The sequence below is a fragment of the Passer montanus genome, unplaced genomic scaffold, assembly GCF_014805655.1.
Source record: "Passer montanus isolate IOZ18808 unplaced genomic scaffold, ASM1480565v1 scaffold66, whole genome shotgun sequence".
Classification (NCBI taxonomy): Eukaryota; Metazoa; Chordata; class Aves; order Passeriformes; family Passeridae; genus Passer; species Passer montanus.
The window spans coordinates 4,540,588-4,553,154 of NW_024371704.1; the positions used below are offsets into that span (position 1 = coordinate 4,540,588).

The 12,567-nt window shown below is 39.6% G+C and overlaps 1 protein-coding gene across 1 annotated transcript in view; it reads right to left on the reverse strand.

Moving 5' to 3' along the window:
- The window catches only part of CALCRL (calcitonin receptor like receptor), a 65,040-nt gene that overhangs the window by 12,074 nt on the left and 40,399 nt on the right, over nucleotides 1–12,567 (reverse strand). Inside the window, exons 7-11 of the mRNA XM_039728660.1 lie at nucleotides 12,301–12,392; nucleotides 7,091–7,217; nucleotides 5,584–5,737; nucleotides 4,348–4,408; nucleotides 4,167–4,233 (exon numbers count right to left, since the gene is read on the reverse strand). Of these exons, the coding sequence (XP_039584594.1) occupies nucleotides 4,167–4,233; nucleotides 4,348–4,408; nucleotides 5,584–5,737; nucleotides 7,091–7,217; nucleotides 12,301–12,392 (501 nt within the window). The remainder of the gene's footprint in view (nucleotides 1–4,166; nucleotides 4,234–4,347; nucleotides 4,409–5,583; nucleotides 5,738–7,090; nucleotides 7,218–12,300; nucleotides 12,393–12,567) is intronic.

The window sequence follows — 12,567 nt, forward strand, 5'->3', positions numbered from 1 at the left end:
TACTGCATGGAGTTCTCCTGGAAGCCTCCAGCTACCTTTAAGCTTTGTTTAAACAGCCAAGGTCTTCTGATTCTTTCTCAAGGGATTTATTTAGATTTTATGTAGCCCACGATCCCTATCCAACTTCCTACGGTACGTGCAGACAATGAGTCCCTTCCTCCATGTCTAAATTTAATCTTTCTCAAATCTACTTGTTCAACATTAACACGTCTCAAACACTGAGTTTTCTGTCCTCTAATGTTTTGGTAGTGTGGCCAATTCCTGTAACAATGTCCTTAAGTGCTAACTGAAGATGCAAGTTGCAGCAGCCAGGCACAAACAGCAGCATCAAATGAGCTGTTTCTTTTCCAATATGCACAGAGTTTTTCTATTTGCTTCACCCCCCAAAACCAAAATGCACAAAATTCAGCATGCAAAGAGTTTGTAAATAGCAAAAAGGGGAAACAGAAAGCTGGAGGAGGCAAAGCAGAGGGCAGAGCTGAGTAGAATAGGATGAGTGTCAGTACAAGTATGTAGCACCAATTTTTGATGAATATTTTTCTGTCAGAAAATAAGAATGAGACTGCGATGGACTGAACTTTCAATTAAAGTGATGAAAGTAGGTCCTGGTTCTAAGTAAGGTGCTGAGTAGATTTTTACATTTAAGCAAAAGTAGGGCAGTGGAACTCCTCGCATGCACGTTATCATCAAATTGACTGTGATGGTTTGGAAAAGCCCAAAGGAGCTCTGTTGTGCTATCTGCACAATGAACACAGAGTGAAACAGCTACAGTCCCACAGTGACCTAAAAACTGAACAGGGCAACTGAGCAAAAATAGAAACAAAGGCAGAGAAGGCAATCCTAGACACACACACAGAAAAAAGGGGGTTGGTGCCTATACTGGAAACTCAGGAGCATTTAGGTTTTGGCTTGACAGAGGCAGTGAACTGAAGCCAAGTTCCTGAGTCAATAGGGGCTGCAGTTTTTGAATTAAACTCTCCTCATGTCCCTGATATTTCTACTTTTCTCCATGCTGAGTTTGCACTAAGTAATTATACTAATCCTTTTAGTTTAAATTCTGTTTCAGCTCTTCCTTAGGGTGATATAAACAGGCCCTTCTCACTCGAGGCACTCAGATATTTTTAGATATGGGTTGGTAGCCACTGTCTGGCTTTTAGTGCAGTTATTCAGGTCCATAGCTTTGCCTTTTTGGACAAAACTGAGTGTTCAACTTCTAAACTAAGCCTGGCACTGAGTTCAGCTTAAACACAAGGACATGAAAGACAAAGTGGGGAGCACCTGAACTTCCTTCTAGCACACCTTCACACAGAACTTGCATCACTAGTGGTCTGTCAGACTGCAACACCAACACATAACATTATTGCAGGGAGAAAGGAACATCCCTGGGACAATATTTGTATAAAAAATGGCATAGCTAAATAATCCAGAGGTACCCAAACAAACAAAACCACAAGAGCACTGGCACATCTGAAGTCTACACGGAAATCACTACTGCTTTCACTGAAGTGTAAAACAATTCCTTTTCCCTCCCCCCTCAATTTTGATCAATATTTGTCTAGCATGCAAACTAACATCACCCTCTGCTGTCTCATTCCCACTCTGTTTCTTTAATTGTGAATGCTTAGGCAGACAGTTGTAATTTAATGGTCAGTTGAAGACAATTCCAATCAAAGTGCAACCTGTGCCTGCTCCTGTTTCTTTGGCAGAAGAACTGACCACAGTTACGTAACAACAGGGACCATAAAAGCAGCGTTGTTTTTAACTTTATGTAATTGTAGGATTCTCAGTGGTGTACAAGAGTTAAATTCCCATTGGTTTCTGCCAATTCTCCCTGGCATCCACTTGACAGTCCCCTTCACGTTCTTTGAGATCTGCTCCTGCAAATAGAAACAGTGTCTTCCCCCTCGTTATCTAATTTGCAGTTTAATGTTGTTGCTTAAATGTCTACTAAAGCAGGTCATGCTTAGTAAAGTGTGGAAATTGTATCTGGCAAGCAAGCTGCTTAAGCAAATGAGGGTTCTGTTCACAAAGCCTAAACACATGCATTTAATCTAACATCTTTAGCCCTGCCTTGTCTTTTCTGAATTGAAACAAAAAAAATCTTTTTTTTTGTGCTTCCAGAAAGGAAAGCAACTCCTTTAAAGTACTTTCACATCACAGGCAAGATGTACAATTTAATCTGTTATTCCTGCATGATTCTCAAATAAATTTACTTGTACTGGGGCAAGAAAAATACAAGAAGGGAAACACTTTTAGCTGGGTCATAAAAAATACGGGAATATCAGGTGATCAAAGTTGTGAATTGTAAAGAGGATGGACAAAGACACTGCCCAGACCAACCCCACAGAGATGATTATTATGCCTCCAGCAAAATCAAAGAACATTCTGAATGTGGCCTTGAATAGAAACAAGACTTGGTCATTTGGGATGGATCCAGAGCATTTGAATCCCACAGGAGTCTGGCCACTTGGAGTGCGATTTTGTGGAGGCCACTGCTTAGAAGGCTGAAAAAAATGACCTTGCATCCTAAAATGAGGTCACTTCATGGGAGATAGTACAGTCTTATAGCTTTTACACAAATTTTTACATTGCTATTTAGAGCAAATTCTAATACAAATTGTCTTTGAAAGAGTTTTACTTAAGTGATATATCTCTGAAGAGATGCCAGAAGAATGGAAGTAACAACCCATGAAGAACCCTATACTTTTCTGTGAAAACAGGGTTTAATCTTCTGTGTAAAACAGAGAGAATAAAAACTGAAAGGATTTGCAACTAGGTTTAAGCTTATAGATTAGAGCACAGGAGATCCTTATGTGAACAGATACAGCAGACCTGTCTGACAGGACAAGAGATTACCAGCAATAATTCACACCCCAAGGGCCACAGCCCTCCATAACTTCACGGGCGTTGCTTTGGCTGCCCACACACAGGGGCTCAGGTGGGTCATGGTATCATCACAGTCTTCAAAATTTAAGCTCACTAGTTAATTTCACTGTGATTGAAAAAGGGAGTCACAAGAATCCCAGGATTTATGCAATGGTCTTCTGAGAGAATTCTCTATTCACTGAATGCCCTCCACAGGCACACACAAGTTAACAGAAGGGCAAAGTGTAGATCAGAAACTGAAATTATTTCTATAAAGTTAGGAAGGAATTTCCATAAATGTTTTTATTCCTAATGAACTTCCTTTTGTGAACTGAAAAGTAGGGAGGAAAGCCAGCAGCCATGGACCCAACAATTTGGTCAGATCAGCTTGAGGTTTCTGCTACAATAAAACAAATGACTGTCATACACAGTCAGGAGCTAATCACATATGGAATGCTTCTATGCTAATTATGTTAATTATGTCAAGAGTTGTTTAAGTGCACACCTATTTCTATTTAGCAATAATCTAAAATAGCATAAATCCAGTCCTGGTGCAACTGACATACAAGATTGATTTTTATGCAGTAATGTCCTCAGTTACTCACCCAGAATTTCTTTTAGCAGTGAACAGTGAATAGAGCTGGCAGTGACTTGGGGTATCAGACAGAACACACATCATGCTCTAGGATTTCATGAGCACTCCAGAAACAGAGGAGCTGCAATACCCCAGTGGCCCAAGCAGGCACTGCTAAATCAGTATCAGAACAGGGGCAGTCACAGGTACTGGCAGAACCATTTGCACTGGTTTTCTCACAATCACCTGCTGTGATTTCTGTCCGTCCCATATTCCCACACACAGTCAGCCCTGGATCCAAAGCCCCTCTCCCTGAACCTCAGTCTGTGGCTGCTTGGCCACAGCACAGTGACACAGTGAGGCTCCTAGCAGGGTCCACCTGGCAATCATTCTGGCCATGAGAGGCATTCTCAGCTAAAGGAAGGATTTTAAATTCCCCTCCAGTACTCCAGGTAAGCTTTAGTCCTTCCTTGTTGCTAGCATTTAAGTGGAATGATCATCAACATTGCAAACCCTGAGTTTCTCAGAGGAACACAGGCACAGATCCTAAATAAGGCCAAGACTTCTGTTATCTTGTGTGTCTGAGACACCTGCTGGGTCAAGCAGCAGACTCACAAGTGACAGTGACCTCTAAATGTCAGCTAAAGGCTCTTACCTTTGTAAGCTCATCAAGAACAGCCAGAAAAAAAAAAGGAGAAAACAAAAATATTATTTGAAAAATGCTTACCAAGAGAGCAGCACAAATAGGGCCATGGATGATGTAAAGTAGATGAGTATCAGAGCTGATCCAACAACTACAGAAAACAAACAAGAAAAGAAAAGAAAAAAAAAGGCATTTATTAGCTTTGGTGGGTTTTTTTACCTTAAAAAAGTGTAGAAGTTTTGCAAAAGAAGCTGAAGCTACTTACTTGTCATTATAGTATAAGCTTCTTGCAACAGCATGTATGCAAGCGGGGATCAGTGGAAAACCTGTGAAGCAAAAAAACCAGTAATTTCTTCATTAGTAAAACCTGGTTAATAACTAAGTCAACTTGCATATTTTGCAGGAATCTTCTGTATTTTCACCTTGCCCAAACTATATACCTGCAGAGAAAATAAACTAGCATGGACCAATTTAAAATTTCTTTTCTCAGATTTCTTTCTGAGGGCTGTGTGAAACCTTATTCACACTGACTCGGTAAGAAATCCACAGCAACACACAGGAAAGGCAAATCAGCTTTTTGGAATATAACAAGTCCCTTCATTACCAGATGCTTTTCAGGCTGCAATCTGCAGCAACAGCAAATAGGAAGGCAATGTTAAAATGGTGGTTGCATGCATGAGCACAGGTTTAACAGTGGAGAGCATGTTCTTACTGGTATGAGGACAAAGTATCAGCACCTTGCTGTATTTAGAAAACAATTTTTAAATTAGACTCAGAAAATTAAGCCAAATGAAAAAAAAAATTAAAATAATAAGCAAATTAGTCATCTGGGGCCCTTGACACCCTGGTGGTGCCTGATGTTCAGGAGCTGCTAGCACCTGTGACCTTCCAGCTGTGCCTGCAGGGGGACAGTGACCCAGGTACCCAGCCACCTTGGAGCTGAGTGTGCCAGAGCCTGCACTTTCACTCTGTGAACAAGCCCTTGTGCATTATCTGCAGTGAGCAGGCTTGGCTTGTTGGTTTTGATACTGATACTACTTGGGATCTTCAGTTACAGCTATTCTGTGTCTGCTCAGTGAACAATACAGGTCAAATGGAAGTGCTGGAAAAATAAATCCTCGGCCATCTCTAACTCAGCTCTGACCCTCCACCCTCAGCACGGCGAGACTTCTCTGAAAACAAACATTCATTCCTGAATAAACATCTTCGAGGTGAGGAACAATGAATAATTACTTCTTAAGGTCTTTTTAATAATAGGAGACTATTTTCTCTATACAAAGGAGGAGTCACTTCCTGACTCCAGAAATGCATAATCTCTCTCTCGGCAGAGGTACACACAACTTCCTACATTAATATTTCTAAGCTTGTTAAAACACTACAGATAAAGAATTGGGGTGTGACATGGTCACTCAACGCTACAGCTCAGAGAGGCAAAGGTAGGGGTGTCTGAAGGAGGAAGGGGCTGCATTGACCTGAAATTGCACAAGGTGAAATCACATACCCCAGCCAAGAAGGTAATACCACATCAAGTGCTGCTTCTCAGCAAAAACAGCCACCACAATCAGCGTGTGCAGGTAAATGCCTTCACACAGCATCCAAAAGTAGTTGCAACCCATCAGGTACAGGTAGATGAACTGTGACACTTTGCAACTAACCTGCAGTAAAAAAAGCAGAGTATAACATAAATTTTTAATTTGCAGAAATCTCAGAGCTTTATTTGCAAAGTGGAAAGAAATACAACTCAAAATAATGTTTATTCTGTTTTACATTACAATTACATATTTATTTACTTATTAAAATAGAATTTTCATATGACATTGCGATCCCCTACTTTATGGTGACATAAAACTAATAACTGAGTCTGGATTTTTATTATTCAAACACGAGGACCCTGAGATCCTCCAGCCTGGTAGAATGCTCTTATGATATTTTGCCTTATTGCAAACCTTGCCACACTTAACCATTCCAAATCCTTAAATTATCTGATAGCAATCCTCTTTCAGTTTCTACCCATCACAACATATAACTACCCCAGGGAACAATTAATGTTTTTAAAATGCTTATAATACTTCCAGTTTTAACCTGCTCACAATGGCACCCAGGGACTGAGAGCTCACAGTAGGTTCTGGAGGAGCCTGGAATTTATTTTTATTTAGCTTCATCCAAATTATATTCTACAGTTCAAATGCTATAAAATAATTTATTGGAAAGTCTAAAATGTGAGGTTGTGAACAAGGAACAACAGCTAATTTGCAGATTTGGTCACATTAAATAATTTTTTTCCCTCTTTCCAATATCGCTGGCTGTTTGATTGTTCTATTTCTGCCACTTGACTTAAAACAAACTAAAACCCAATATTGTTTTACCATTTTCTGCTACCTAACTCACTTTATGATGATTATTAGCAGCTATCTCAGGTATGTTTTCCAGCACAGTGATGACTGCTTCTACAGGAGAAAAGGAAATTATCTTTTTACTCAATTCAGTTTCTGGAGTTTTTACTCTAACTTCCACAGAATTAAGGTTTATCTTCCATGTCTAAATAACAATAAAGCCAGAGCTAGGGATGTGTTTGTTGATGTACCTCATCTTTAGAATATTGCATTGCAAAAATAAATTGTTTTTATTTTAACTGAAGATGGCTGAGTTAAAGCCATAAGAAACTAGAAGACAGATCCAAAATACCTCAAAAAAACCTTTTTTCCTTCCCTTCCTTGGTGAATTCAGCTGTCAGCCTCGCTGACACCATCTAGAATAGGCTTTCATGCAGTTGTTTCAGGGCAAAAGCCATTCTGTGGAGCTGGGATGAGGCATTCAGTGAGCTCAGCCCCACTTTCACTATTTCCCAGCCTGGAAAGTGCAGTGTGCCAGGCATTGTGAGACATCTGCTGTCACACAGACAGGAGTCAGGAATGCTGCACACAGCATTTCAGCAGCTCTGCAGCCCCACCTCTGCTGAGCCATCCACCTACAAGCAGACAGACTTGGCCAAACACACTTTCACTTACTGGGTTAGTTGCAACCAATTCCTGGTTGTTGGCAACGGCCGTCAGTGAAATTATTGTTACAACAGAGTTGCAAACAAAAGAGAAAAACAGATTTTTATGCAGGGTAATCCTTTGGCAACTCAAGCTCCTGGAAAAGAGAAACGAGAACAAATGAGTACATGGGAGGACAGCTCTGTGTACTTGGGGACAACTCTGACATTTGGAAATGTTAGAGCTCTTGATTTTACTAACAAGCCCTACATCAACCCTTTCTTCAGGTCCAGAACAAATTTAATACACTAAAAGGAAGAAAGCAAGTACATTTATAGCCAATATGCTTATAGTTATGCTTATAGTGGCATATTTATATGAAAATTATTTAAATACTGATGATAATTTTCACAATTAGAATTTCCCAATTAGCTATCACAGCTGTGCTTGATGAAGCTGTCTTACCCTGTTTCCATTTACCCAAATCTGTTCAGATCTTTTGAGGCTAATTCCTGCTACTCATACCCTTGTCATTTTTCTTCCTTCAGCCCAAAGCTAGAGAAATATCTAAATAAGCAAAGCAATGCAAATCTCCCCCTGAATTTTGTGTATAACTAAGATATAAAAAATTTATAGGACATAATTACAAAATCCCTAGAGAACTGCATTTAGTTGTGTTAATTTCTAAGGTTTGCTTTAAATCTTGCAATAAAATTAAAGAGAGAATATCTTTGGAAGGGCTTAAAAAAAACCAAACAACAAACCAGAAATTCAACTATATCAAAGAATGTTAAACTAAGGTAAAAAACCAAACAACAAACCAGAAATTCAACTATATCAAAGAATGTTAAACTAAGGTGCAGCAAGTTTCTGTTTTTCTACCATTCTAGAGGAAGCAGGAATAACTCAGTGTAATCAAGGAGGAGGGACTGCTTCTCATTCAAGTTTTTTAGTGAACTCCTGGGTTGCTTCAGAGACTGCACGGAGTGAAGCCTCTGCTGCAGATTCCCCACACCTGCCTGTCTCCAGTTAATGGCCAGAGAGATGGAGTACAGCAGACTGACCCTTGGGAATGACCAGCTGGGGGAGAAAATCCCCCACTTACACCCATGCCACTGAGAGAAATCAGAAACATTCAAAAGGGCAGCAGGAGACTTGTCTAAACTGTCACCCAAGGGGGAAAAAAAAAAATCAAGTTTTCTGGCATCTTCAAATATCATGCCTGGAAGAAAAGATAAAGGAGGGACATCGGTGATTCATTTTTAATTTGAGAGGGTAGAAGGGAGACCTTTACATTTTTTCAGAGAAATGCAGATATGGAATCTTCAGAAAGGCTGGAGGAGTATACTGGAAACTGCAACCAGATGAAACAACAACCCAAAGGGAAAAGAGGACAGCCCCATAAGCCTGGCCATAGGGCAGACCTTGGCTGCATCCTTTGCAGCTCTCACAAGGGCAGGGTACAAAGCACCCACAGACCCCTGCACTGAGCTCACAGTGCTCACTATGCAAGCCCTGAAACAGTCCAAACCCACGGCACTAAAAACAGGTGAAGGAAAAGGAAACCCCTCTAGAAACTAGTGCTGTCATTTAACAGGGACCTACAGGAAAGTTTGGTTGCCACGTGTCATTTGGCTGAAGAAAACAAAAAAGAAAAAGTTTCCAAAATATGGAAAACAGGGTTGCAAATGAATTTGAGGAAAAAATATATTCCCTTAGGCTCTTTAAGATTTTATTTGAGTCTTGTTTTAATGCCACAAAAGGATAAAATTTAATTATTGTAACATGAAGGGTCTTACATTCTTTGCAAATGTATTTTTTTATGGTTTTTTTTCCCCCTGTATGTTTTCTATATGAAAAGAGAGACAATGCTAGATTCCAGCGAAGGGCTTTGTGTAAACAAGTCCTGAAAAGCTCTGGAATTCTGTCTGCTTATTGTTAAGACTCAAGGCTCAGGCGAGGAAGAGCACGTACAGCTAATGGGGCCATCTCTCCGGGTCATCCCGCAGCTGTTCCTGTTGAATATTCAAACACACCCATCCACACCCACCTCCACCCATGCATGAAAGGACTGCAAGGATCACCGGACAAGAAACAGAAAGCAAGACTGATGACATTTAAAAACTAAGACTGTTTTTGGTAATAAAAAGATTGTTCCTAAGCTTCCCCACCCTCTCTCTTCTGTTATCCTTCCTATAGTCCTTTTTTTCTGACTGTTTTTCTTAATGACATAATATCCTCTAATCACTTAATTCTCAAGTTCATGATCCAAAGACATTTGAATGACCAACCCCTCAATTAAATCCCAAATAAAAAGAGACTTCCTATTAAATTACCTATTTCCCTTTTTTGACTCCTGTATATCCTGGGAATTAGGGAACAATTAATTTCTCCAAAAGAAAAAAAGGGTGACATTTTCAAAAGCCTGCAAGTGGGTTTGAGATTTCAGTTTTTAAGGTATTTCAGCTCTGCAAAACTCAACCACTGAGATCCACATAAGCACCTAAGGGGAATTATCTGTTCAGATGACATTAACTGAGAGATTTAGGTAGCTCTGTCTCCATAACAATCCAATAATCAGTGCTTTGCCCACTCTCTCTAACACACTGCTGCTCTCCTCTGTGAATGCTGTCATGGGATTTGATGTGACACTTGATCAACAACTCCTCTGTTTCAGGTGGGTTTGTTATGTGGTTTTTTTTTGGTCTGCTTTGATTTTTGTGGGGAGGGGTGGGGGCATCTTTGAAACTGCAGCTCTCCTTTATCCTAAATTACTGCTTTTTAACGTATTCTCTTGCCTCATTTTTCATTCTTTATGAAAACCATACAATTATTTTAACATTTGTGACATGTGCATGATCTCAAGCATGTTACAGGATGAGAAAGCAGAGACATTGCAAGAAGTTACTTTATGTCTCATAGATGAGTTTTCAGAGACATTCAGAGTTCCAAGCTTATGATCAATTTCTGTTAAACCAAGAACTCCAATGCACTTGGGGAGCACAAGTCACAAGCTAAACAAATGTTTCCAAGGAGAAAATTTTCTGAAGAAAAAACAAAATTTAAAATGCAAACATAAAATGCAGAAAAATTTTAGTCCTAAAAAATAATTCAACTCCCAAACAGTTGATATTTCCTTTGGGAAACAGTTCTAAATTTCTAGTCAAATCTAAAGATGTCCTAATGATCAGAAATTCAGCAAATGTTGTCTGGAAACTGTCAGTCGACTTACAGATTAAATGTTTTGGAAATGACAAATTCAAAGACACCCCCCCACAATAGGAAAAAAAAAAGTCCACCTGTTAAAGCTATGAATAATTATCCAAGCCTTAGCTGATACATAATACATCCTGGTATTAATCTAGGTCCTTAAATACCCTTCTGCTACTAAAAATACTTTAGAGGAACTGTACATCCCAAGAGAACAGCTTGCAGAGGACTTTCTTTAGCTTCCTTTGAATTTTGTAATTTCCTTTTATATCCCAACATAACCACAGTCTAGAAAATGTGGTTTGTGGGTCTGGATCCATTCCATGTGGTCTCTGAGGAAGGATGATCCTGCTCCCAGAGAAGGAAAGCCCTGGATGGTTAGACAAAGATGGCACAGGATGGCAGCACAGCAGATCACCTGCTTTTGCAAGAAGTGCCACAAGCAAAGATGAAATTACTTTGGTTTTCAGATTATGGTATAGAAAAATCATGCTTGACTCTCTGTGAACTTATAAAATCATATCCTACTCCAAATCCTTTTATTTTCCCCTGTGTTAAAGCATTTTTCCTGTCCCATGAGATATTTAGTCTGCTAAAGTTTGTGACATTTATTGCAACAGTAATGACCATTTTTATGCAAAATCAAAGTTCTTATAAGGACCCAGAGCCATTTCACACATTGAGTTTGCAGAAGGAAAGTGAATTTGGAAAGGAGAAGCATTGTTTTTACAGATCATACAAAAATAAATGGATTGAAAAACAGTTATATGTTTTCCTCATGAAACAAGATCAGAAAAAACTGAAATGTCATCTTGAATACTGGATTTTCAAAGGAAAGGCTACAAAGTTGAAACACTCCTGTTTGCTGGGGATTTGCAGGAATGCTGTGACAGCCTGGGGAAGTAATGCACAGCTAAAGTGGAAGCACTGCTTTCAGACAGACTAAAAAGAACTTTTTCTTTTAATCAGCTATCAGCTGCCTCCACCTAATCAAAGCCCACAGCATGAGAGGAGCAGCATCCACTGGCAGTGTACCTGCTCTTGGTATTTAAATGTCAGGAGGAAATGGAGGCTGGAGGGAGGCAGCAGGGGCAGGAGAGTGTGAGCAGCAGATGTGCAGTGCCAAGGAGAAGGTGTTTATGAAATGATTAAAGCAGGCTGACAAGGGCAGCCTGCTCTGGGCACAGCAGCAGCTGGCACAGGGAACAACTTGTCTTTCTCAGCTCTGCCCATGTGGCAGCACTCCTGGGTTCACCTTTCCACCAGGCCTCAGCAGCTTCTCAAAGGAAAAAGAAAAGAAAAGGAGTCTTTCATAGGGAAGCAAAGAAAGTTCACCAAATATGAAGTAATAAGACTAATTTTAAAAGGCTTGTGTATGATATGATGAGTTGTTGGGACAATGGTGACACACTGCTCAAACTTCCTTTCAAGAAGGTGACATAATTGTTAGTCAGCAGATGACAAACCTGTCATACACAATACAGAGAATCAAAAAATGGGATTATTTTTATTATTTCCATTTCTACTGTAGCTCTTAGCCTTACTTCCATTACAGTTGTCATATTTTGTGAGCTCCACTTTGGAATGCTACTGTACCTATCAAATGTCATCACTATTTTGGTTTCCACTTGCTCTTTAGTTCAGTTGATGCTTGGCATAACACAGAATCACAGAACATCCGGACTTGGAAGAGACCCACAAGGATCACTGAGACCAATTCCCAGTATCACACTGTAATTTATCACTAAAAAAATCCAGACATCACAAACCCAAAATGAACAAACATTTTCCCATTTCCTGTTTTCAATACATTCTACAGGTTTTGGGTGGCAGGTTTTTGATTTTGGATTTCTGAGAAAAGAAACCTCCATGTTTGTTACAATATAAAGCCCAATGGCAAATCTATAATACTGGCTTTCTTCACCTTCCTGCTCCATCTAAATTAATTTTGGATGGCAGGTGTTCTAAAGCACTGAAACCAGGATTGTGGCAACCACTGGGATTTGATGTAGGATTTTATATATACTTACTTGAAATAAAAGAATATGCCAAGAGAGATCAGAAGTGATACGATTGAAAGTCCGTGTCCAATGATGGCCAAGTAATACAAGTTCAGAGCAGTCTGCAACACAAAAACAAAGCCAAGTGATTCAGACAGAGCTACTGCTGATAAAGCACATATTTAAACCTCTCTTCTTGCAGTTAAAGTGACTACAGTACTAATAAGGAAAAAAAAAGCCAAAAACATTTCAAGTAATGATGGAACAAGTCTTTTCTCAGCATTTAAAGATACTTCC